The sequence below is a fragment of the Pempheris klunzingeri genome, chromosome 8 (genome assembly GCF_042242105.1).
Source record: "Pempheris klunzingeri isolate RE-2024b chromosome 8, fPemKlu1.hap1, whole genome shotgun sequence".
NCBI lineage: Eukaryota > Metazoa > Chordata > Actinopteri > Acropomatiformes > Pempheridae > Pempheris > Pempheris klunzingeri.
In genome coordinates this window covers 2,067,596-2,095,187 of record NC_092019.1, presented here as the reverse complement: position 1 = coordinate 2,095,187, position 27,592 = coordinate 2,067,596, and the positions used below count along the sequence as shown (strand labels likewise).

Genomic DNA, 27,592 nt, shown 5'->3' with positions numbered 1-27,592 from the left:
TAAGAGAGAAAGGAGGCGGAGGGGATGAAGAGTAAGACGTTTTCCCAGAGTTCTGCTGGTTAAGTCTGTAATCTCTGTGTTTCAGGAAAAGATTCATCCCTGCTGGAATTAGTTGGAAAAAGCAAACAAATATTTTGGTTTGAGACTGAAACTCCACAGTGAATTAATCCTCAGATGTGGAGGATGAGTCAGAAACAAAAAGGGGGAGAAAAAATTAGTATTTCCTCCTCGACGTGGGGACGAGAGGCCGCCAGGAGGAGGAGGAGGGGTCGCTCCTCAGTCACTGCTATCGTCTTCGTCGTCATCGTCCGACAGGTTGTTGAACTTTGACCCCAGCCGGCTGATGGAGTCTGAGCGCGGCGCGAGGCCTCCTGACGTCAGCTGCACGAAGCAGAACTCGCAGACGCGGACGGGTTTGGACGACTGGCTGGGCAGCAGGTACTTCTTCTCCGAGCACGGCCCGCACACCACGAAGCCGCACTTCCTGCAGTGGTGGCGGCGGCTGACCGGCGTGAACTTCACCTTCTGGCAGCGCATGCACACCGTCGCCTCCGAGTCGGGCACCCAGACGGCGGCGTGCTCGCCCGTCGGGGCCTTGCCGCTCTTCTGCAGCAAGTCTCCCACACACTTCCCTATGTGGTTCATCCACTCGGACTTCTCGGTGGCGGTGGCGGCGTAGACGGCGAAGGACTTGGTGGGCGTCTTGATGAGCCAGCCGTTGCGCAGGTCGCCTTCGTCCGGCACCGTGTCGATGGTGACGCTCTCCAGCGGGATGATGTGCTGCTTGTTGTACTTCTTCTTCTGGATGACGATGTTTCCGTAGACGAGGATGTCGTTGAAGAGGAAGAACTGGCGCGCCTTGGGCTTCTTGCGGCAGAGTTTGGTGAGGACGCCCTCGCCGATCAGCACGCGGCCGGGGATGGCCAGCGGTTGGCCCGCGGCGCCGAAGCAGCCCTCCACCACCGCGATCCGCTTGGAGTTGGCCTCGCTGTTCGCAAGCCGGTCCACCATCTTCACCTCACCTGGAGGGAAAAAGAGATGGAAGTTTGAGTGTTTTGTATATTTACACCAAACGTTCCTGTCATGACCTCCCCTTTGGAAGCCAAATAACATTTATACCAACGATTAACAATATAGTGGAAACTAGCAACACAAAGACATTTATTTACATTTATATATAGAACGACACATTCATCTGCCGTGTAAATGCAAAACTTTCAAAAAAATTAAATTTTCTTTTTTTTTTTCTTGCTTTGACTGAATCATTTGCTCGCTGAGAATCATCCATTTATCCTGTTTCACCATCAAATATCCGTCTTCCATCTCTTTACATATCGGAACAGTATCCGAATTAATCTCGCCAACCTTTAAATCCTTTAAAACCTGTGCAATATTTTTACATATTTCGGGGTCAAAATGAGTAATAGGTGGAAAAACTTTTGAAACTGATCCAGGAGATGCAAACATTTATGGATTTACAGAATAACTTTGGGTTTTTTTTAACCTTCAGACAGACTTTCACTGATGGTGAAAAGGTTTTCCTTGATTGCTTGATAAGAGTCATCTGTTTTTCTATATAATATCTGTCTTATGTCTGGTGCTGACTACTACTGCTATGATCCAGTAGACAAACCGGCTGCAGTGTCCGCAACTGCACCTGATCACAGTAGGTCCACTAAAAGAGCTTGTTTGATCCACTGACAGGCTCAGAGTGTTATTCTAAGTGTGTGACAGCATCATGGAAAGGATCCCTACAGAGAGAGACCTGGAAGATCCTTTTGGTTTAACCACAAACAGCACACACACCAGACTCCATTCACTAAAATCTTATTTTTACTTTGCAGAATACAGGAGTTGCTGCTCTTATGCTGCTGCTGTTATTGAGTGACTTTGATGTTTTAAAGGTTTAGTTTGGATCCAATCACAATAGTTATGTAACACACAATAACACAAACAAACCGATCAAGGCAGCAGCAGACCAGCAACTCCTGTCTTCTGTGAGGTAAAATCCCTGTTTTAGTGAATGGAGTCTGGTGTGTGTGCTGTTTGTGGTTAAACCAAAAGGATCTTCCAGGTCTCTCTCTGTAGGGATCCTTTCCATAATGCTGTCACACACTTAGAATAACACTCTGAGCCTGTCAGTGGATCAAACAAGCTCTTTTAGTGGTCGTTGATAATTGGAGTTGCGACAAAGGATTATGTTGCGGCCACTGTAGCGCCCTGATGTGAAACTTTTTAGATCTACCAGTGATGTACAAGACATAAGACCGACATTTGACCGCGAAGAAAAGAAAAACGGATGATTCTCATCAAGCAAATAATTCAGACAAATCAAGAAACTTGAGAAAAAGTCTGTCTGAAGGTTTAAAAAAATACCAGCCATGATCACGTACACCTCCCTGCATTAGCTCTCTCATTTCACGTCTCCATTATTCTGCCTTTTCCCCCACTTTATAAACACAGGTTTACATTTGAAAGAGAAAGAGAGATTTAGTAGCATGTTAGACTCTGTAATTCTCCGCAAATCCTCCAACCAGCCATTAATAATTAACCAGGAGACTGAGCAAAGCAGCCTGGAATATAAAATGGCTCAAAGGGTTGTTCGGTAGCCAACTGGAGGTCAAAACACGCTCGTGTTCGACAGGAAACTCAGACACAAGGTGCAGTTTTTGTTCGTCCTACTTTATATTCCTACATCATCTGGCGAGCACTGATGGGAATGAAAACTAGAGCCGCTAAAACCAATTAGATCTTTCATAATCCACTCGCCCTGCTCTTCTTTCATCTTTTGTCCTCCATACTGACGACGCTCAGTGAAACCGCCAAAATGTTCCGCAACTAACACCTTAGTTCTCTTGCCGTTAAGAGACCAGTGATTAAAAAGGAAAAATCATACAAAAATATCAGTTTTTCCACACAGACGGAGCCGAACAGACATCAGGCTGATAGCTAAAGACAGCTAGCGTTAGCCACCCGGCACTCCTGCACCTCTGGTGACAAGAGATAAACACAAACTGATAATTTAACACAAAATAGATATCTTTTTTTAAACCTGGGCCCCATTCTTACATATTTTGGGTACAAAATGACTAATAGATACAAAAAAGGTTTGGAATATATCCAGTAGATTAACTGCATCCACTAAAAGAGCTTGTTTGATCCACTGACAGGCTCAGAGTGTTATTCTAAGTGTGTGACAGCATCATGGAAAGGATCCCTACAGAGAGAGACCTGGAAGATCCTTTTGGTTTAACCACAAACAGCACACACACCAGACTCCATTCACAAAAACCTTATTTTTACTTTGCAGAAGACAGAAGTTGCTGCTCTTATGCTGCTGCTGTTATTGAGTGACTTTGATGTTTTAAAGGTTTAGTTTGGATTCAATCACAATAGTTATGTAACACACAATAACACAAACAAACTGATTGAGGCAGCAGCAGACCAGCAACTCCTGTCTTCTGTGAGGTAAAATCACTCTTTTCACACCAGACTCCATTCACTAAAACAGGGATTTTAGCTCACAGGACATTTTACATGGTGGTTGCTGGTCTACTGTTGTCTCGATCGGTTTGTTTGTTTGCGTTATTGTGTAACTTTAGTGTTTTAAGGGGTTAGTTCAGATCGAACACAATACGTGTGTAACGCACCATCACACAAACAAACCAACCAGTTGAGGCAGCAGCAGACCAACACTAACTCCAACAACCAAAATCACTGTTTTTGTCAATGAAGTTTGGGCCCTTTTTCTCGGCTGCCTCTCGGATGATCTACTGGACCAATTTCCCAAAGTTTTTGTACTGCAAACAGCTCTCTTCAACAACACCAGACTCCATTGACAAAAACAGTGATTTTACTTCACAGAAAACAGGACGTGCTGGTCTACCGCTGCCTCGATCGGTCAGATTGTGTGTGTTGCTGTGTGCTGAATAAACATTGTGTCGTACCCAAACTAAGTCTTTTAAACACCAGTCACACATTAAAACACACAAATGGAGGCAGCCATAAACCAGCCACTCCTGTGTTCTGCGAGGCAAAATCATTGCTTTTAATCAATGGAGTCTGGTGGCTTGGCTGGTTTACGCTGGAGAGATTTTTTTTGGATTACAATCCAATCTTGAATATTTACCAAGGTGATATATATATATATATACTCTTATTTTGGAGTTTGTGCACAGTCTGAAAACACAGCGCGTCAGTGTGCCCTTTGTAAATAAAGGTTTCAGTTTGAATGTCTCCACTTTTCAGAGGGGATTTCAATCATGACACTGAAGACCAAACACCAGCGGGTTTCTCTTCTCCGCTGAGACCCAGATGGCAGCAGAGTCGAGCTCACAGTCGGCCGGGCGCCCCCTTTGGGTTTTCTTTCAGCACAGCGGAGGGGGGTCAAAGGTCACGGATGATAGACACGAAAGGATGGCGATCCCTGAGGGTCGTGTGCAGGGTTGTGACCCTTCAGATAGATGCTCACATGCACGGTGATGTACACAGTGTGGTATATACTGTGTGTACTCTGGTTACCACTGTTGTTAATAGTTGTTCACAGCATTTATTCCAGTCATCTCTCCTTTTAAAGACGCACTGCAACGACACGTACGAGAGTTAAAATCAGCTCCTCTGACAAAATGACTGAACATGTAAAGTTTACAAATGAGTTATTATCATTTTTGGGACTTTTCTAACAGACTGTGGTGCATTTTAAGAAGCTTTCAAACGTGTGAAATAAGGAATAATAATAATAATAATAATAAGGAATATTAATAATAAGGAATATCTCGACAACTATCAGACAGACTGGTGTGAACTTTTGGTCAGATATTCATGGTCCCCAGAGGATGAACAAGCAAGCAAGTTGACGCTTTTGCTTTATTTTAAACTACAAATGTCGCCACAGTTATGGGATGCAGTCACTCATACCTTACGTGTGTGTTTTGTTACCACACCAGTGTCTTTGCACAGCACTTTATAACTTGTTTTTGAAGAATATCATATAAATAAAATTACTTTTTGTAACTTTTTAGGCTTTTTTCGAGCTGCTTCTGAAACGCACCGCGGCGCTTCTAGAGGGATTTAAAGCATCAACTAGAGTGGGTTTTAGCCTTAAGACTTGTTTTTAAATGAATCAATGAATTATTTATTCCTTAAAGCATCATAAAACAGAGAACGAAGTGGAGTTCAGATTGCTTGTTTTGCTTTATTTAATGGCCCAAAGTCAGGGCAACTTCAGCAATAACTCAATAATCAGACTTTTTGGAAAATCACATTTCAGTCCAGCAGCAAATAAATTAATTTCCAGATCATTTCACTGACGATGATTAAGAACAACATGCCCACTCGAGTCCACAGAGCAAAGGTAAAAGTTAAACAGAATACAATCAGGCCCGCTGCTAAACTTCTGCACCTTAATGAGACGAAGGTTACCGACAGTTTGTCCAGTAAACAAGCTACCGAGTCCGCAATGTGACTTCTGTTTACGAGCCCTTGTTTGTTAGTAATTGGGTGGACAGCTCTTGGGACTGCAGCACAAAGAAATCCAAGTGTAGGTGTGATTGCACCCTTGGTTTCATGCCCTTCTCCAAAAAGAAAAAACCCACAGATGCTAGAAACAACGCTAATTAGCCACCACAAGCCAGTGCAGCCTGAGCCGGGCTCCCCAGTGATCTGCACACTAATAACCCAGGGAGGGAGCTGCTGCTGCTGGAAGCCCCGGAGAGGACAGAGGGGCTGCTGACATGTCAGCCCTGTTAGCGAGGGCTCGTTGCCCACTGCGGAGGCCGCCGGCCAACCAGCTCCCCCCCCCCGTCCTCCCCCTCCGAACCCACCCGTGGTAGACAGACGAGGGCATGAAGAGCAAAGGCTCGGGAGAGAGCGAGCAGCGTAAATACAGGCTGGAGGCTCCCTACCCAGTAATCAAGGCAGAGACAAGTGGGACAAAACAGACTGAAAATGGGCAGAAAACACGACAGATTTCTCTCAGCAGAGCAAATAAAGCTTGTTGTTTTTCCCTCTCAGAAAGGTCAAGACGACAGACAGGAGAAGCCTGATGGTAAAGTCAGTCATTATGGTGCATCAGGTAGGCCGACGTAGATTCAAATTCATAAAACTGATTATTTAACCATATTAGAAAGCTCAATTCAACGCCTATAGAATAAACGACTTATTTCAAACAGCCACAGGCAGAAATGACTAATAGCTAATACTAAAGATGTGTAATGACACCTGCAACAAACAATTAGGCTATTTCTCCTGGTCAAATAACCAGGTGATTATTACCCAAAGCTGTTTTTGCTTTAAAGATTCATGACGCAACTCTAATTGTTGCAGCTCTGAACTGCTTGATGCACAAAAAAAAGACTTCACAGGGCAATATATATGTACACACACACACACACAGCATCCCAATAATTAGTTCAATTATGTTTACATGGATCAAAAGTAACCTAGACTTCCTATTAACCCAGATTACACACTAATTAAAGAAGAAAAATAGTCATTAATAATAATATTTCCTGCTGCATTTCACCAACAACACCAGCTCTTGTTATATTTTCCATTTCCCTTCGTCTTTAATTATTGAATCGTCGTGTCGAGTCGCAAATAAATAACCGACTTCTACACGTCCCAGTTCTGAACTGTTAAATCAAGTCTGAGCTCAGAGGGAAATAAGTTTATTCCCAGAAAAATAATAATAATAATGATGATGAACGCTTTAAGTGCATCGATTTCTTGTCCCACCTTTTATCACATTTGTCATTTCAAACAGAAAATATTAATTAAAGCCGCAATTTGGTATTATTATAATTATATAATACAGCTCCTCACTCTGAGTGTACATGTTGTTATATATTGTTATTATTAGTAGTAGTAGTGGGATTATTTCTATCATTACTTTATTCTTATTCTTTTGGAGCTGTGTGTAACAAAAAGCAATTTCCCCCTGAGGATTATTAAAGTAATTCTGATTCTGATTCTGAATTTACTGTGTTTGGCAGCTCTGAGTGAGCTGATAATAATATTTAGGGTAAAGTTATCTCCATCTGTGAGTGTGGCTAGTTAGGAGGTTATAGCTTTAATCATCAAACCATCTGATGGCGAGCATACAGGTAAACGTACAGAGCTGAACAAACGTATCAGACCTCCACCCAGGGGAAGGTGTTTACCTCCCCTGCCCTAAATTAACAGTATTACTGATCACCAGATTATTTCTTTAGTTCCTGTGATGGTTAATCCTCCAGTATGTGCAGCTCTTTAATCACAATGATGGATCTGAAATGATGGAAAAGGAATCTGGAGTAGAGGAACTGATGGACTGGACAAGTCAGAGTCCAGACTAGAATCCTATCGAACAGATCTGGGATTTATTGGATTAAAAAATAGATCACACACTAATTTAATCCAAAGCAAGTCTGAGGGAACAGCTGGGAACTATTTGGAGCTCAATAACAAAAGAGACGGTGGAAAAGTCCATGAAAACAATAATATATTAATAATAATAATAAATATTAAGATTTCTGGTTAAAATATGTGAAAAAGGACTATTTAGTTGTTCCAGTTTGTTATTTGTCTAATAAATAATAATACAATGTTTAATTTGAAATAAGTTTTTGACAGATTTCTAAAATATTTGTGTTTTCTCCTTTTTATGACAGCTGGTCTGAGACACTTGTTAACCACTGTACCTGGCAGAGATAAACTTCGCAGCCAGAAACAATTATTTATCAGTATTAGGTCAGCAGTCGGTGTCGGTGTCGCACCGTGGGGACCAGGCTGGGTCCGCCAGCCAGCTGGAAGGAGCTCGAAGGGGCTCTTTGCACCAGCGCCGCCCCTCTGTGGAGCTAACCTTTACCGGCTGCCGTGTCATCAGAGAAAACACACACATCAATCATCCAGCTGAGGCCTGGAGGGCAGACGGACAGATGTGGCCCGAACTGAGGCAAAATATTTCATCTATCACCCACCAAAATAGTCTCGGACACGTTGGGTTAAAGGGTGTGAATCTGGAAAAACACTGCATTCATTCATTCATTTTCAGTTAATTTATTCAACAGATCTGTTATTTCCAATTAATTTATGGGATTAAATTTGGCACTAATCATAAAGGGTTTTAAAAAAAAAAGGGTTACTGAAATTTAAAGCCCAGGTTTTTATAGATTCTATCTTATTATTAAAAAAACATTTCATTTTAAAAACACATTTCTGCTGGAAAGAATTTATTGACCTTTTAACCTCACTATGTTAAAAAGTAAACTCTCCTCGACAGCCAAAGTGTATATTACATTATATTACATAAACAAAATTTACTGGAATTAGTCGATTCGTCGTTGCCATTTTAGTTTCAAAATACATTCAAGGAAACTTTGTGGGAGATTGTCATGAAAATATAAATAAAGCTTCAACCAAACCGTTAGTTTTCATTACCGAAGTAATAAGGTGGCATTTCAAACGTCTCTTCTTGTAAATATTCACTTCACATTGATATAAAACAGAGGGGAAAAAGGAAAATCTTGACATTTATGAAGCTGGAATTAAAAATTTGCGTTATTAAAATGATTAAATTAATTATCAAAATTACAGCCTGTTAATTATCTGTCCATTAACTCACTAATTAAACTCATATCTTGACATTTCTCTTAGCGTGTGCACTGATTTGGCTGGAACACGACCGCGGATTAGCAGTTTTCACCCTTCAGGTTCTCAGCTGATTCAATCCAGCGCCACAAAATGCTACCCTGACGCACAAATAATAAGAAAGCGCTGCCCTGAGATGAGCTGTTGGGGCAGAAAACGAAAGTGCAGTGTTTGTACGGGGGTAGTTTTGGCTGCTCTGAATGCCAGTGCGGTCCAGGCGGCTGGCTGAGCTACCTTAGGTTACAGGGACAGCTGTGGCTTTAGATAAACCCAATGATTAATTCATTAGGAGCGCCGTCCTCTCTCTCAGTTTACAAGATCCGCTCATTTACTGCCGGGACCGAATCAGATTAAACCTCCCCCCCAAAAAAACAAGAGGATCCAGTGGAAATGTGGCACTTTGTTCTCCATAACAGGTGGCACCAAGGTTTCACACATCAGGGGGCAAAGGGCACAGGAGAGCGTTCATTGGACAGGACAGACGTAATTAACTTCACTCTTCATGTGAAAGTTACTTTATTATTTGCTTTATGTCCTACAGACACAACTAGGCTGCTGTTTCTGACCTAAAAAAAAGCATAAAAATGTACTGGATTTGTTTGATAGTTTATAATCTAGCTAATATTTTATTAATACTTTGATTCCTCATCAATTTTCTGTGCGGAAAAACTCAGACTGCACAGGTTTTTAGCATCAAGGCAGTTGTTTTATTATCTCAAAGTCAAAAATGGATGAAATGAGAGAATACGTACACAGCATGGAGCCTGCCTGTGTGGGATTAATGTTACTATAACATAAACTATATTATGGATCACCGTATGAACTGTATAATGGATTGGTAATCACGCCTGCAATACAAGCATAAAGATAGAAAAGACAGGACATGTGCAGCCAATAGTGAGGCAGCCTGCATTAATTATCCTGTTAATAAACTACATGGAGAGGATTCCCTTCAGTAAAAATAAAAAACAGACTTTGACGAAGTAAATGAATCGTGCAGCGAACGTTGGAAAGTAAACGTGATCAATCTATAAGCTAACGACAAAAGGTGCAGTAGCTAGCTAACTAGCTTATTTAGCGTCAACAATTGGAAGCGTATTATATAAGCTACATGCCATTAAGTGTGTAAGTCTCTCATGCACACATGGGCCTGCAGGACCCAGAGGGGTCCCAGCAGCACTGTAGGCTGTCCTGACCGTGCCTGACTGGGGGATCTGGTGCTCCCAGTACATGATGTGCTGCTCAGGTGGGAAGCATTGACACTTGTTGCACCGAGTGTTACAGAAACATTCCTGGAGCCCGAGTAGCATAGAAAGATGCTCTTCCTCTCTTCCTCTCGCCCTCACTTGAATATCCTCATTTTACAGACATTATAACCAGCACTGCTGCCATCTTTCTTTATGAGATGAAGCCACACTTCTTCCTCTACGCCATGACTACCCCTTTTCCAGTGGTGTAGAGGCATGCCCTTGAAGTCTTGCGCCAATGTCAGCATCAATAAAAAGGAAAGTTATAAGCTTGGAGGCATACGATTGAGCTGGATCTGAATATTTGGAACCAGGTCTCGAGTCCCATCCCCGCTGCTGTCTGGTTGCCATGTAAAGCAATAAAAAGACCTTCAGCTTGAGTTTCTTGGGGAGCCCACTGTCACTGTCACTACAGGGAACAAAACAAGAAAGTCTGGTTGCAAAGTTGACAGATTAAGTTTGCATTGGACTTCGGTTGATCAAACATTTAGGTGTGTTGTGGGCCAACGCCTGTAACCAATACTTCTAGTACTTATTCTCATCTTTAATTTGCACATCAAATACCAAAACCACACATTTCAGCCCAAGGCCAAAGAGTCCAAACGTCATTCCTCATACTGTGAAGGAGATTTACATCAGCTACAGAGAACTGTGATCAGATCTGTGACCACAGTGGGAAGGGAGGGAAGCAATGAGTCAGACGCTTAAGGGAGAGAGTGACGATGTCAAAGACGGGGAGAGAAAGAAGAGAGAAAGAGTGTTTCTGTAGGCTGTAAACAGCAGCCACAAAAACACAAGGACGCCCATTCATCCTGCGGGGGTAAAGTGAGGGCAGATGCTGTCGAGGATGAGGCGGTGTCATTGTGCCTGCTGTGTGCTGCTCTTTTGTCCTCCTTAAAGGAATAGTTCAGATTATTTCAAGTGGGGTTGTATGAGGTACTTATCCATAATCAGTGTTTTTACCTACAGTAGATGGCGGTCAGCACGCCCCCAGTTTGGAGAAGCAGGCAGGAGTCCCGACACAGCAATGTACTGCTGTGGACGGAGGCAGCAGAAGAAAACAACACCTAAAAAAAGAAAGACAAAAAAATAAAAATCAACCTCAGTTTAATTGCATGCTGTATTTAGAATATTCTTCCCTCTTTACATTGCCGTCAGACAGCCTTATCCAATGGGGAACTGAAAAAGCTCCCTCTTTCTCTACGCTGGCTTCAAAGCCACCAGACTCCATTGACAAAAACAGTAATTTAACCTTGCAGAACACGGTAGTTTGCTGTGCTACTTCTTGCTTGATTGATGCGCTAAAACATTAGTAAGAATCCGAACCAACCATTTAAAAGCACCAAAGTCAGACAATAAAACAAGCAAACTAACCGGTCGAGGCAGCGGTAGCACAGAGGACTCCCGTGCTCTGCAAGAGTAAAATTACTGTTTTTGTTAATGGAGTTTGGTGGCTTTGAAGTGGGCGAAGAGACAGAGAGAACAGCTGCAGTTCCCCCATCCAAAGTGTTGTCAATGTAATGCACTGAAAATACTCTGAATACGGACTGCCAGAGATCGCTTAATGTCAGTGTCAGGACTCCTGCCTGCTTTTCCAAACCGGGAATATCCCGACTGCCACCTACAGTGAGTAATGCGCTGACTATGGATAAGTGTGCCATGCAACGTCACTTCAAATTATCTGATCCGGGCGACCAGATCAGACCTCGTGAGACCATAAACAACGGCTGCTGTGGCAGCATTATGCACTGCTGATTAAAAAGCAGACACAATCAAAAGAAGCAGCAACATTAAAGCAATTTATATGTATTGCATTAATAATATAAGACAATAAAAGATTCATCCAGAAACTGGATGACAGATAAATAAAATAAAACCCTGAAGTGAGAATGAATGAAATAATTTTTAGTAGCTCACTTTATGGCTGATTGTAGTAACTCATAACAAATCCAAGGATGTCACACGCTTAAAAAGAAAAAAGAACATCCAGGTGTAAGCAGCCTCGCAGAGCAGGTACAGACGACCAACGTTAAAGTGTTCACACACATTTACGCCAAGTATTAACATGTGATCTGGACAATGACATCCGATCAGGGTTTTTCCTGCATAGAGGATTGTTTTTTGTAGAAATAAACTGAGTGTAATGTTCGGTCATGAATATGTACACATGTATATATCTTTAATTTCTTCTATAATTGGGCAATATGTCGATTTTTCTGTACTTGCCAGCATCAGCGCATCAATCAGTGACTGTCGATGTTGTCATGGTTGGGTAAAGAGACCGATTAGCGCTACAGACAAGCTAGCAAGCTAATTCTGTCATTACTACTCTGTGAGGGTCCTTAAATTAATGTTAACGTTCCTCAAGTCCTTGAATTTGCAGCTAAAAAAAAAGTCTGGCTTTAGATTTTTGGTTTTGTTTTCAGCTTAAATCACGAGGAGAGCAGCAACAACTGTGGCGTAGTTTCATAAAAAGAGGAAGATGAGGAGGAAAGGTTGATGTTTATAGGACCAGCCGACCAGTGGCTATATTCTTAAATGAAGTAAGTGAAAGGTTCAGCTTCAGTGGTTCCTACAGGCCTGATCTTGTTCCTCTCTCTTGATACTGAAGCAGGCCAGGGGAGGCCCAGGTAGATAAGACACCGGGACTGTCAGGAAAAAATAAAACAATGGTGTAGTTGCCTCCAAAAGCCCCGTTCTGTGCCAGAACAAACAAACAAACCCCGATTTACACTCGCTACTAAAATGTGTCGTCGTCATCTAAATAGTGCAAATCAGTCATTTGGCTGGTGGCCGACTTGTCGACAAGGCAGAGCGAGGCGAGGCTCGTCTGTGTCAGCGGGACGAGCTGCAGTATCATCAGGAGATTTTCTTTTTCCACACAAAAAGCCCGCCGTCATGTGTTGGAAAAAAAGTGATTTAGTTTTTACGCCTGTTGATGCGATAAATGACAAGTCAGAGGATCATCAAAGTTACTGGCCCTGGATGAATTCTGTGGGGAGCAGCTTAAGCCGCACGGTGCCAAGCAAAGCTGCGATGACGTGTTCGCACTACAGCCTCACAGCAGGGCCGAGCCGAGCCGAGCCGAGCCACTGCGGACCTGCTTGTTTTCTAAAAGCCTGTCTGAGTTCAGTTGTCAGTCTGCTTTAAAAGTTCAGTCTCACTCCTGTGTTCCTGTTTGTAATTTCATGTACAGAGCTTAACAAATGTATCAGACCTCCACCCAGTGGAAGGTGTTTGCCTCCCCTGCCCTAAATTAACAGTATTACTGATCACCAGATTATTTCTTTAGTTCCTGTGATGGTTAATCCTCCAGTATGTGCAGCTCTTTAATCACAATGATGGATTTGAAATGATGGAAAAGGAATCTGGAGTAGAGGAACTGATGGACTGGACAAGTCAGAGTCCAGACTAGAATCCTACTAGAACAGATCTGGGATTTATTGGATTAAAAAATAGATCACACACTAATTTAATCCAAAGCAAATCTGAGGGAACAGCTGGGAACTATTTGGAGCTCAATAACAAAAGAGACGGTGGAAAAGTCCATGAAAACAATCAGGGAGGTCAAACTAGATATTAAGATTTCTGGTTAAAACATGTGAATAAAGACTGTTTAGTTGTTCCAGTTTGTTATTTGCCTAATAAATAATAATACAATGTTTAATTTGAAACAAGTTTTTGACAGATTTCTAAAATATTTGTGTTCTTCGGTAAAACACCGGTAAAGCCGACCTGCTGTGAAAGAGGAAGTTCACTTTAAAGGGGATCCACTTTTTAAACGTCTCAGAGGAAAGACGACACTCCATGACTAATATCTCAGTCAGTCCTCCCCTCCGCCAGTTATTTAATAAGTCATGTTTAGCTAATTACCTGTTTTCTGCTTATTTACCTATATATTGTGTATGCACGTGGAATCAATAATCACTTCTTTTATTTGTGCATATAATCCTATCCAGCAGTTGTATATTCATACGTCCATGCTCTCTTTTGAAGCGTACGTTTGAGTATTGTTTTTGTTTTAAACAGTTTGTAGGGAGGGGATTTACTTTCTTTATTGTGATTCATGATGACTCGCGTGTCACAAGGCCGAGTATTTCTGGATATTCATGCACAGTCTGACTGAAATGCAACGGGACAGTCCTCGATGTTTGAGACCCACCTCCGAGGAGCCTTCGTCAGCTTGTGGCTGACCTGAAAATGCCGCCGTTGCCGCATTGTGCCAACAACATCCCGCCAGTCCATCCGCGGGATTACACAGCCTCAGCGTGAGTGCGAGCACAGATAAAAGGATTGGAGGTTAATCTATTGTGAGAGGCGATGGCATGAAACCTGAATCAATGTTCTCATCTGTAAATTAACCTGGAGAGGGATTTCTGAAAACGGATTACGTTGTATTTACACAACAAATGACACCAGAAACCAGAGGCGCAAAAACCTGCTTACTTTGTGTTGAACTGACATCAGGAAGTTTCCTGCGCTGCACAGTAATTCAGCATATAACAGAAAACTCCAGCACTGCGTTCAGTGCTTCAGTGATTGCAGTATGTGCAGCCTAGCAGTCGTGTACTTTGGTCACTTAGAAGAGATAACAAGAGTTCTTATCGTCCATCTGGTTTCAGATTGACCTGCATTACTTTTTATAAAAACAGGGATTAACTCTTCCTCCTGTGAGGCAGCATACAGCATTTCATTTTCCAGTATCTGGCTGGAGGCTGGTGGTAGTAGACACATGGCTTTACCGCTGAAATCCTTAATTAAACAACATGTACTGTGAGAACTTGGCGTTTCGCAACCATAACCTGGGGGAAAGGAGGATCTGAAGCTTCAGGCAGGACTGGGATCTTCTGAGTGACTCATCTAGACAGGAAGCCACTAGAGAGGTCATGCAGACGTGAGCAGAAATCCTGTAACCCCACCTGTGATCTACTTTACATGTAACTGTACCAGGAAGGATGAGGTGAATTTACATAAACCTCCAAAAAAAACCTTCCACAAGGCAACTCAACGACAACACTTAACATCAACAGGCTGCATCGTAATCTGACAACGTAATCGGACGCCGACAGGCTCAGATTGTTATTCTGAGTGTGTGACAGCATTATGGAAAGGATCCCTACAGAGAGAGACCTGGAAGATCCTTTTGGTTTAACCACAAACAGCACACACACCAGACTACATTCACAAAAACAGGGATTTTAGAGAACAGGACACAGGAGCTGCTGGTTCTACAGCTGCCTCCATCTGTTTGTTTGTGTGATTGTGTGTTACATAACTATTGTGATTGGATCCAAACTAAATCTTTAAAACATCAAAGTCACTCAATACCAGCAGCCGCATAAGAGCAGCAACTCCTGTGTTCTGCAAAGTAAAAATAAGGTTTTAGTGAATGTAGTCTGGTGTGTGTGAACGGATGATTCTCAGCGAGCAAATGATTCAGTCAAAGCAAGAAACTTGAGAGAAACTTTTTAAAAGTTTTGCATTTGTACAACAAACAATAACTCTTAGATTAATTATTAATACTCAAATAATTACTTGCAAACCCTAGAATTTACAGCAACTGAGAAAAACTACATTATTAACCGATAGATAACTGTAATATTTGTCATTAAAAGTTTAACTCTGGTGTTAATAAGCGGCCCGTGTCATATCTGATGAGAAAAAAACTCTCCGGACACATGAGCCGAGAATGACACAAGTTTTTCCCACGTTCCCCTTCCACCTTTAAGGACCCGTTTCCATCCTCTCACAGTGAAAACAGTTTGTCTCAGCTCATCACAACCGCCTCCAGTCACACAAACACTCATCAAAAGGCGCTAAGACAGATGAAAAGCCACGAGGAGATGAGACCAGGGTTGTAATCACAGTAATAACAGACCAAACCTTGTGATAAATGACAGTTCTGCTACACTGAGACACCAATTTCTTCCAAACAGGCCATGCTCTCTCTTATTCTGAAATGTCAGGCCTGTGAGCTGTAAAAAGGGAATAATTATTACAAGTTTAATAGCCCCACTAAAACTACAATATCTCCTGCTCCAGGGAGGCCGTGTACAAACATAAGCAAAGATAAAATCATAATAATAAAATTCTCAGAGGAAAAGTGATTGAAAAGTTTGAACATGCGACCACACGAAGCTCTGGAGTCTTTGTTTTTAGCTCCGAGAAGAGAAAACGGTCTAAAAACAGTTGTTTCCAGCAGCTGCTCCCTCCTGACCTCAGCTGTCTCCAAACGCTGACCAGCGACGTGATGAAACGCCGCCCCAACTGAAAGTCTCTCCCTTTTTTTTTTTTTTTTTTTTAGGACGCACGCCGACGTCAGCAGAAATATCACTTCCATGGGGGGGCGGACGTTAAAACACAGGAGCTTCTCCACCAGTACGACAGAAAAAAAAGGATCCTGCAAGTCACTGTAATGAAAAAGTTTGTCGTTACTTTGAGATATTAAGTCATTATTTTGACAAAGTTTCCCAATTTGACAAAGTTTCTCTATACTTTTAGATGCCAAATCATTATTTTAAGATAGTATGTCATTATTTTTACATGCTGAGTCGTTACTTTGAGATGTTAAGTCATATTTATTTCAATAAAATGTTGACACACTTTATTATTTTGACATGTCAAGACATTAAGGCACTATTTTAAGATACCGTGTCATTATTTTGAGAGATTTTTGGATAATTCTCCTCATTATTTTGAGATACTAAGTCAGTATCTTGATACATTTTTTGATTATGTTGAGAGTGACTTACAGGATATTTTTCCCCATCACAGTGATGGAAATCAATTCAAATTCTTTCTTAATAGGTTATCTTGTCCTTGCTTACAGCTTTTACACTGAACTGTAACCCGTTGAGTCAAAGTAATTAACATCTACATCTCCCTCTCAATGATAGAAGAGCCTCTCATAGATAAAAACACTAACGAGTGGCAGCTCTCCAGTTCTCGCCTGGTTCGAGTGACAGAAAGTTATGATTAATCTATTTTTTCTATTAATCCAGGCTGACATCTTTGAATGTAACATAACATAAAGTTATTCAATTTACAATCTTGGATAAAAAAGAAAAAGCAGATAATGATTACGTTCTTTATTTAAGAAAACCTGCCAAAACAATTCACCAATATAAGAAAAATGTGTATGACAACTTTCTGACAGTTTACAATCATTGAAGTAACATTAACTGAAGCCATTAGATGCTTTTCTGCTACACAATCAAGTATTTGCTCCTGTAGTTGCCAAAATGTTATGACATAACTGTCACGGAAAGACGGCAAATTCCAATTTCAGCAGTCAAACAGTGGCTGCATGAAGGCTGCACGCTGTAGGATCTGATTTTGACCCACATATCCCTTCAATTTGCTGAGAAAATCCCTGAAAACATTCGAATTAGGACACTCGTTCAAGCTGCGGTGCCAAAATAAACACTCTTTGGACACTTAATCGTTGGTTAAACATTAGTCCTAAGCATTCGGACCGCTGGTGTTTGAGGAAAAGGTGCCAAATGATGTCTATCAGCGGAATAATGGTTGTGTTTTGAGATTTTCCCACAGCCTGTGCAGGAACTCCTAACTTCTGTACCCACCGTGAGCCAGCCGGGAGGCTTTAATCATCACTTATACAGGTTCAAACAGATTGAGTGTACGAGCCAGGTGATCTAGCTAAGTGACAGGTCAGGTACACGTTTGAACGGGCAACGGATTACCAGAAGACTGACTGGTGCAACTCTAGAGATGCTGTAACAGCAGCGGTAACCACAGAACCTAATAAAGACCTTTCATGCCTCGTCATGTCTCTGCAATATTTATTCATCCAGTGTTTCCCCAAACATGGACGACAGAATAACGGCTACATAAACAAATGCAGGAGTCAGAGACCAGCACATTGTTAATTTGGAATTGGTTTGCTATTTGATTTCTTTGTTTTATCGCGCTGTGTTTGCACTTGTTTTAATCTGCCAGTTTGGGTGCAACTACACAAAAGAAAGTTTATTATAATAATTATAAGAAGTAGAGAGAAATGCTCCCACAGCAGCCGTGTGGCTTTATGTTGGAGAGCATGAGCCCATATAGCATTCTAGAAAATACTGAATTCATCGTTTGTATGACTAGAACCTGGGAACAAACGTGAACAATCCTCAGTAATGATGGAAAATGCATTAAAAAGTGTATATTACACCTATTAATTGATTTGTTTCATTCAATTAGGAACTGAACTGCCTGGTATTCCTTTAAATATCTGCTTTTAATGATGTTCTGGTGTCAAAATGATAAAAAATAATTGTTGTCGGCTAACGTCAGTTGGTTGTAGCTAACGTTGGCGGCTTTTGCCAAACAAAACCAGACAGATCGAGATCGTTATGACACTTATTTTCCAGGAAACACGACAATTTGTGTTCTCACGGGGTGCTAAAGTCAACACAGCATGAAGAGATATCAGGATAGAGATATCAACAAGCTGGTGCTGCCTTCTGTTTCCCTCCACAAGCTTCTGATGGTGACACAGATTGTTGAGACATGCTGAGAAAAAGTTATCTTCTCATTTGCAGGGACTCTCATCTTGTAGCAACGCCAACGTCTGCACCCCCAGTCTTTAGTCTCTAAAGGACAGACGGACATTATGCAACCCCGACTGTCCTTTCCGTTTCAATAAGTAGGTGGATCACCCCACCTTAAGCACCACTAAACCCAGGAATTTGATTATTCTGAGCTTCAGCGCAGAGTTTTAACCGTCACATGCTCCCCAGCGTTTCCAAACATCACGCAACGCTCATACTTGAGCCTGAAAGGAAGCTCGGTGGCTCAGTGGGCAGTAAGAAATGAAACCAACCAGCCGGCGTGACCTCTCAGACTGAAGTTTTCCACAACACACAGTGACAAGCTGAGGTGGCACAGCTTGCAGCTCGGCGTGTACTGTACTGTACTGTGTGTGTTAAAAAAACGGGACCGACGGGATGGAGTTTCTAAGGAATGTGCTCAGAACAGGCCTCCATCTGTTTCCCTCATTCTGCCGAACGCATGTGTGCAGCACATCAACCTTTGAGCCTTCGCAATGCAAATAAACCCCAACAGGTAGCAGAGAGCTTCGACATGACTTCTGGCTTTAGTTTCACACTTTCCACCCCCTTACGGTTAATTCAGAGTGTTTCTGCACGCACCGTGAAAACAAATATTTTCAAATCACTTCAGCTGAATCCCTCGCACTCGCCCACTCCTGTTCAGTTTGCAGAGAAAACAACTGGAGGCTGCAAAATCAGTCTTAAAAGCTAATCCATTACTGTGCGGAGGCTACGGCCAGAATGTTAATGTCAGCACATAAACATGGGCAAAGTTTCCCATAAACAGCCTCCATTACTTCTATAATATATTCTAAAGCAATGATCAATGACCATATTGAAAAGGGAGCAGAGCCTGGAGGCAGATCTTCAAACTGATTATTTAAAATGACTTTCAGTCTCGACCTGCAGCGTATTAAATCTGATATTAAACTTTCATTTAGAGAAGTTTGGACTAATTTTTTACTAATTAAATTATCAATCTCAAGATGCTTTCCATGAGGAGCAGGATCTAGATCAAACCCTTCAAAATACCCAAAAAAGGTGCAAAATTTCAGGTACCAGTGTTGGTATTAGTGTGAACGGTGCACAACACTACAGACTTGACTTAAATATATAATTTATTACAGTAGCACAATCAACGATGATCTACCTGCAAATGTTTGACTGTTTCCATCACTCAGCCGAGTTACATTTCATTTATTTCATAAAAATCATAATTTTTATGTTGGAATGGTTGCATTGGTGCGTTTTAAAGTTGATAAACGCTACATGTCATCTTCATTTAATCTCTTTCTCCAAGTGAACTTTTCCATTTGTGATCTTTAAACTTTAATTGCTGACTGGTTAACCGTTCAGTGGTGGGCGCAGACAGTCACCACATGTGCTGCATAAGTTATTCAAACAAAGATCAAAGTCACAGTGAAAAAGTAATTCTGACTAATTTCAAACACACGAGTACATCCGTCTTATCTCGCTACCTTCGCCTGAATCTTAGTTTGATCTTTATTCATCACTTCCTTTGGGTAAAGCTGTCACTGAAGTCATATTTTCATGTCTTTGAATTATCTGCAGCTGCACAGCTCAATAGTTGAAGTGAAAAAATACAATACTACACCTTTTAAAGGACAGCTATCCTGAGGTAAGAGCAGTAAAGGTGGTTATTTAGCTCCGCTTTAGCTTTTGATTCTTACAGATGATTTTGAGCAATGCAAACGCTGCAGTGTATGCAGATGACTCCCCGACATACACACCGGCTGAAACCACCTTAAAAAAGGAAGTGCAGTCAGTAAAAGACTTGGTTATGGTAAACAAATTAGTTCTTACTGTAGAAAAACCAAACAACACCTTTAAAATCAGGCAATCTTTGCCCTTAAAGGGACAGTCCACTCCAAAATCAAAAAACCCTGTTGTTCCTCTTACCTGTGCAGCTATTTATCCCCATTTCAGAGATATCGGCTGTGGAGATGTCAGCCTTCTCTCCAACACAACGGGACTGGATGACGCTTATACAACGTGTCTTTCCAGCAATCATGACACGGTCACTCACGATAATCCACTGACTTTGTTGAGAGCAGTTAACAGTGACGGCGTCCTGCTCTGCTGAGCTGTAACATTAGCCAATTCAGAGGTGAGCTAGCAGTCACAAGCACGAGCCGGCCGCCAGGTGTAATTCGGTAGAACTGATATCTCCAAACTCCGTAACTCAGACCACAATGAACTTAAACTTAACTGCAACTATTTTAATGGATTCATTGTGGTGGTTCCAGCTTCGCAAATGTAAGAATTTTCTCATCTTCTTTGCCTTTTTCTCTTTTTTTATATACTGAAAAATATCTTTGGCGCAGATTTTTCACAATGCGATCTTAATTTCTTTAAACAAAAACTGACGACAAAAACAATTTCACAACGCTGCTGTTAAATTTGCCAAAACATTACTGAAGCAGTCTGCTCGACATCTGCAACACTGCCCACCACACTCTGGATTAAACGCAGGCTCCACACATCCACCTGCAGTAATGTGGCCGACGTGAACTCGTGTCTTGAAGGTTTCACGCTGGATTGGCTGCCCTGTGGCTGAAGGAGTCGACTCCCAGCAGAGGAGACGAGCTGTAAGTGACAGAAGTGTAAAAAAGCTCTGCAGAGGCCACATGATAGATAGAGAAGTGAGCCGTGACTGAGTTGAGTAATAGTTGCATGCGGCCAGATATCAAAATGAGAAGTGTAGATGTTGAAAGTGGATACTGGGAGTTTACACACCAATATCTTCACCAGGTCCTGTGGCTTGTGGCTCACGCAAAGCTGACATTGTTTTATCTTCGGATTGAAACTCAAAGCAATAAACCACATGATGGCAACAGCTGTGATCAATCAAATCAATGAAATCTTCACTAAGGTGAGAATGGTTGCCAAATAAATACACTACTCACAAAAAGTTAGGGATATTCGACTTTCAGGTGAAATTTATGGAAAATGTAAAAAGTGAATGCTACAGTGATATTATATCATGAAAGTAGGGCATTTAAGTAGAAGCATGCACTGGTAATTTCTTCATCTTAAACAATTTATTTGAAGAAAGTCTACCAACAGTGGAGGGTAAACCACAACAGAACATTTCAGTGTCTCAATAAATTGGGACGTGGCCAAAGGACGTCCACTCCTCTCCTTTCTGTGACTCTTCCAGTCTCTGTATCCCTGTTCCAACCTCCTGATGACACTCTGTGACCCTCTAAGCTCAGTGAACACCTCCGTCTGAGGACTTCCTGTTTGAAGCCTCCAGTGTTGAGGTGCTGCTGATCAACTGTTAGGTGTCGTCTTGGTCTCATGATGTCAGAATGTGAACAGCAGGATGAGGAGGACTGTTTAAATACCAATTCTAACTGAAGCAGGAAATGTATTGGTGGATTCATGGATCAAACCTGTTGTGAATGTTGCTGTTAAGCTTCTTGTTAGAGAACAGCAGCTGGTGCAGAAAGTACTGAGACACTGAACAGTTGGACATGTGCATTCAAAAGTTTAGAGATGGTCACATTAAGTTCACCTGGAAAGGTGAGAAAGCATTTTAGGTTCATCCTGAAACTTCACCTGAACATCCCTGACTTTTTGTGAGTAGTGTATATACAGGATTTTCTGTTTGCACACCGTTTTCCCCAACGTGTGGCCGTCCACTATTGATGCATTCCCTTTGCTGCACGACAGAGCTGCAACAATTAGTTGATTAATCCATTAGTCAATCGACAGAAAATTAATCAGCAACTCGTTTACTAGCTGACTTCTCATTTAAGTCTTTTTTTTTTTTTAAAAAGCAAAATTGTTCCAGGTTCTCAGATGTGAGAATTTGTTGCTTTTCTTCGTTTTTTATTGCAAATTTTTTTTTATATTTTGGGGTTTTCTGATGTTTTACAGACCAAATGATTGAGGAAATACTCAGCGGATTAACTGGAGCTACAGCGAGGTGATAAAATAGTAGAAATGTGTCCACCGGTTGAGATTTTGCAACATCAATTCAACCACGGGAATTATTCTCGCATGATCTCGCAAATCCAGCTGCCTTTCCAGGAAACATGATCTGGGCAGACATGGAGATGGAGGAGGAAGAGGAGGAGGAGGAGAAGGTGGTGGAGGAAGAGGAGGAGGAGGAGGAGACATCCCACTGACCTACAACTCAGGCTGGTATTTATTTGCACCCTTTAACCTTGAACTTTTTGAGAGTATCGTTCTCATTTAGAGGCATTAAAGCTTCCATTTTTAACCCAAGTGCTGATTTTGTTTGTATGGAAGCTCCAAATAAAAGAGGAAAATAATCAAATGTGCTGAAGTACAGTACTTCTAAGACAATTTAATTCCATTTAAAGAACAATTACTACATTGTGATATATACGGTTACCATGATATAACATCAAATACACCGATAAAAGCAGCCCTAGACTGTAGAGCGTGTGGACTGTTAATAATAATGATAGCATCATGATTGGCACTTATTTTTGTATTTATTTAATCAACGTTTATTTGTATAGGGCCAAGTATGCAGCACGAACAGATGCCTCACACAACAGAAGTTACGGCCTAAGAACAATTTACAAAGCCGGTCCCTAGACGGGCCTTTTAAAATACATCAAACTCCACAACAACAACCAGACAGAGAACAGAAGCTCGACGATAAAGACGAGGCCTACAGACGGAGCAATGACAAAACACCTTAAAACGACAAGAAGCAGCAGGTCGACCGTGACGACACGACTCCACTGATGCGGTCTGAGAGCTACAGATGTTTAGAATGAGGGCACCTTACAGCTTCCACTAGATGCTCCACATGTTGCTGAGCCAGAAACCCTCTAACTCAAGGTCCCTGAGGAGGTCCCTGTCCGATAGGCCATTTATTCTACTACTAACAAAAGTGTCACCGTAAACACTGCTAATACCCAGTGATACATTACACATAGCACCTTTCCTGCCAAGATCTATAACCCCTTCTTCCTGCATGTACAAGTCCATGTCTAAAAGGATAATTCCAGTATTATAAAACCAGGGCCATATTTTTGCATATTTAGCCATATTTCACCACCACCAGACTCCATTGATAAAAACAGCAATTTTACCGCACAGAACACAGAAGTTGCTGGTCCGCTGATGCCTCGATTGGATCCAACAGAATATTTGTGTAACATAAATTAACACAAACAAATGAACCAAACTAACCCTTTAAAACACAGGAATCGCAAACAAATCGACCGATCCAGGCAGCGGTAGACCAGCAACTCCTATGTTCTGCGAGGTAAAATTACAGTTTTTGTTAATGGAGTCTGGTGGTTTTGAAGAGAGCGATATAATGGCTGTTTCTGGTAAAAAAAAAAAAAAAAAAAAAACAGGACCCAGGTTTAAAGATATCCTTTAATCCACTACTACTAACAAAACTAATTAACATCTCTCAACATTAAAAATAAACCACAACATCTTTCCCCGCAGTCAAAAACCATGAGCCCTGCAGTGCACCACACCAGTAAAACACCTGAGTGGCCTATCACGGCTGCCCTCAGTACCAAAAAAATGGTTAGCAATGTAATAAAATTAACTAAACTTAACTTTCTTAAGAACATGACAGTGTTTTAATCTAATCGCACCTGTCCAAGATTAAAGAGGCTTGGATGCTTGAGAGGTTACACAGTGACTTAAATAATTGAATAAATAAATAAATGGTACATTGAGCACTAAAGAGTCAGTACCGGTTATGGTAACCCCCCCCCCTCCTTTACCTGCCAGCTCTAGTGCTCCCTGTTCCAGGTAATCTGTTTGTTTACCTGTGAAGTGCCTGACGTGTCACAGAGGAAGCGACCTGCTCTTCTTATGCTTCTAATCTGCATCCATTTATAAACGGAGACGTGGTGGATTAGACGCTGGGGGTTGGATTACATGTTGTGTTTGGGGAGTGAAAGGGCGGGAGGTGGAGAGGTGGTGGATGGTGGTGGTGATTACCTGCTGTCAGGTAGTTCATTTCCCTCAGCCTCGCCCACTTTAACTCTGGCAGAACTAGTTCTGCGACGCTGAGAGACAAAGAGGAGGTTGACGCCTCTGCTGACTGACCTGCCAACAGGAAACCCAGTGTGACAGCTTATGAGGCTGATTGATCACAACGAAGGGCGGGCTCGCTGACAGAAAGTGTGTGTCGCGATCGACCGGCTGGCACCTGGAAATGGAAAGTGACAGCTTCCTTTCCTGGGAGTCAATAATCAATTAGTTCTTTATTCACGTCTGATTAAGCTGATGGTAACTTCCCACACGGAGGCGAACCATGAAGTGCCAGCGTCCTACTTTCAGTCCTCTAAAGGAACTGCAAAAAAACCCCCCAAAAAAACAGCTGCTGCTCAAAAGAAACCACAGTTTTCTCCTTTTGATGCATCAGTTTTAGGCTTTGAATCATTCAAAATGGGCGCCAAGTCATGAGTTTTACTACAAATACATAATCATTTTTCAACTTATGATCAAGTTGCATGAAAAAATGAATGTAAAATGCACTTTTTGAGACGTGCTCCTGTTTAGATGGTCCTCAGTACATGGATGGAAGATTTCTGAGAACCGATTGATCATTTCAGTCATCAATAAAGCACAAATACCAGGCGTTTGCTCTTACAAGCACATCAAATGTGGCAGATTTTTGTCCATTTTATGCTGTATCTTTGTAAAATGAATATCTATGGGATTTAGATTGTTTGTCTGACAAAACAAAACATTTGAAGATGACATTTGGGGCTTTTCATGAGGGTTTGGCCATTTTTTAAACATTTCATCCACTTGATAAATGAAAAAGATGCTTTTATTATAAATCATCATTAGCTACTAACTAGAAAGTTTGCATGATGAGTCTCTAACTCATCTCCAGCTGCTCTGCATAAAAGTTCAGCCACTAAATGCCTCAAACACCAACAGGAACTCCCACCATTACAGGGCATAGTTTCTGTTCTCACAACCTATTGATCACCGTAAACACTTCTAATACCAAACGACACCTCTGATGATACATTACACACAACACCTTTCCTGCCAAGATCTTATCTCATCCATCATTTCCTTTAACCCTGTCTTCCTGCATGTACAAGTTCGTGTTTAAAAAGATAATTCTAGTGTTATAAAACCTGGGCCATAATTTTGCATATTTAGCTTCAACACCACCAGACTCCATTGATAAAAACAGTGATTTTACCGCACAGAACTCAGGAGTTGCTGGTCTACCGATGCCTCGATTGGATCCAACAGAATATTTCTGTAACACACATTAACACAAACAAATGAACCAAACTAACCCTTTAAAACACAGAAATCGCAAACAAATCGACCGATCCAGGCAGCGGTAGACCAGCAACTCCTATGTTCTGCGAGGTAAAATTACAGTTTTTGTTCATGGAGTCTGGTGGCTTTGAAGAGAGCGATATAATGGCTGTTTCTGGTTAAAACAAAAACAGGACCCAGGTTTAAAAATATCCTGTTTCTGCATCCAATTACAAAACTGTCATCCACCATGAGGGGTTGTTGTTGACCTTCTGGAAAACGCCTTGTATTTATGAGTGCACTTGAGCTTTTAAAGACTTTTATTTATCAAACTGGGTTCCTGTCACCATAAAGCAGATCCTCCAGCTCCAGTGTCACCTTGTGAAACTCTCTAATTAAATACTAATTAAACGAAACTGCACACAAGGCTCAGTGCACAAGGTTTCCTGACAACTAATCTAATCTAAGGCTGCAAGCAGAGTTTAGTTTTCATTATAGACCAATTGGTGATGAGTTTTTGATCATTCAGTTAACTGTTTAGACAATAAAAGTGAAAGGAGCCAATCAGAATCTCTCAAAAAGCCATTAATATTCACTTGACAATGATATCTGACAGTAAAAGCAGGAAATCTCACTTTAAATTAAACAGAAGGAATGAAAATGTGGTTTTCTGCTTGTCGGTTTGCAGCATTTTGCCACACGTGTCTTTGCGTTTTGGACTGCTGGTCAGATGAAACGCTGAAGAAAACATCTGAAGATGTCCCCCTTGGAGGTGCAAAAGGTGTTTTACAGCAGAGATCAGCGGTGATAATAACCGGTTACAGGCCCGGAAGACAAGAAATGTGAGACTTTTGCTGAACTGTGCAAAAGGTTAGGAACCGAGGAAGCATGTTATTGGATGTAAAAAGGCTAATGAGCTTAAATCAGACTGCATGTGAACGAACCTTGACCTTAATTAGGAGGGACAAATACTCACTGAGCACCTTTAGACCAACGTAACCCCACAGCAGACCTGATTTAAGCAGAAACGAGACAAGGGAAGCTTCTCTTTTTGTGGCAGGCAAAGTTTCTCACCAGCAGGATCACACATTCACTTCCACTGGGCTGATTTAATAACAGGCAGGACCTCTGACAAATGACAGCTCACCTGCAGAGTGAGGTACAGGTGGGTGTGGTGAGCCCAGACATGCTCTAAAACTTTGTCCTACTTTTAAAATGTCTTGTTTTGTCTCATATATTAAACTGACCTCACATAAACTGTGGGACACCTGATAAATGGGGCATTTCCAGCCAGTCCTGACCTGCCATGAATAAATAAACCGCAATGACTTTAAACCACAATGAAAGAGCCGAAGCACGTAAAGTGACTGTGAGATAATAATGAGTCTTTAATTTTATAATCACACCTGCTGCCCACAAAGCGATTTACAGTTTTCGAAAGAAGTTTTCAAGTTTTCGCCCAAGTTTGGCAAAGTGTTGGCAGCGTTAGCCAGCTAGCATCGCGGTTAGCTTCCAGAAAAACACCGCTAGTTAGCCGCAGCTTGAGCCGAAGCTGACCCAACTCTCCCTGCTCGTCTTTGACACTCGAGTTACACACACCACGTTTTCCTTTCTGCCAGTTTGTGGCTTTAGGAAGCTCAAATGGGAGCTTTTAAAGTGCGTTAGCTTCCCCTGCTAACCGCCTGTTAGCATGAATGGGAAAAAGTAGCAGCAGCAGCAGCAGAACGGAGCTTTAGCTTGTGTTAGCAAAAGTGTGACTGAAGGACAACTTTTGAAGGAGAAAAACTACATACCCGACGGCTCCTCAGGCTGGCCGGTAACTTTAACCGTGACTTGAAGCTCCGTTTGTACTCCAGATAGTGTCAAATCCCGCAGACGGCAGCTGGAAAATCCGCCGCTGCC

The 27,592-nt window shown here is 41.7% G+C and overlaps 1 protein-coding gene across 2 annotated transcripts; it reads right to left on the bottom strand.

Moving 5' to 3' along the window:
* Nucleotides 1-244: 244 nt before the first annotated feature.
* On the bottom strand, nucleotides 245-27,592 carry plekhf2 (pleckstrin homology domain containing, family F (with FYVE domain) member 2). 2 transcript variants are annotated; one of them, XM_070835893.1, is made up of 3 exons: nucleotides 27,484-27,551; nucleotides 10,843-10,942; nucleotides 245-1,022 (listed from the first exon to the last, which is right to left on the bottom strand). In XM_070835893.1, exon 3 carries the CDS (start codon nucleotides 1,009-1,011, stop codon nucleotides 277-279), a length of 735 nt encoding a protein of 244 aa, XP_070691994.1. In that variant the 5' UTR covers nucleotides 1,012-1,022; nucleotides 10,843-10,942; nucleotides 27,484-27,551; the 3' UTR covers nucleotides 245-276. The 2 variants fall into 2 exon arrangements, with proteins under 2 accessions (XP_070691994.1, XP_070691995.1); XM_070835894.1 differs by lacking the exon at nucleotides 10,843-10,942 and having other exon boundaries at nucleotides 27,484-27,592.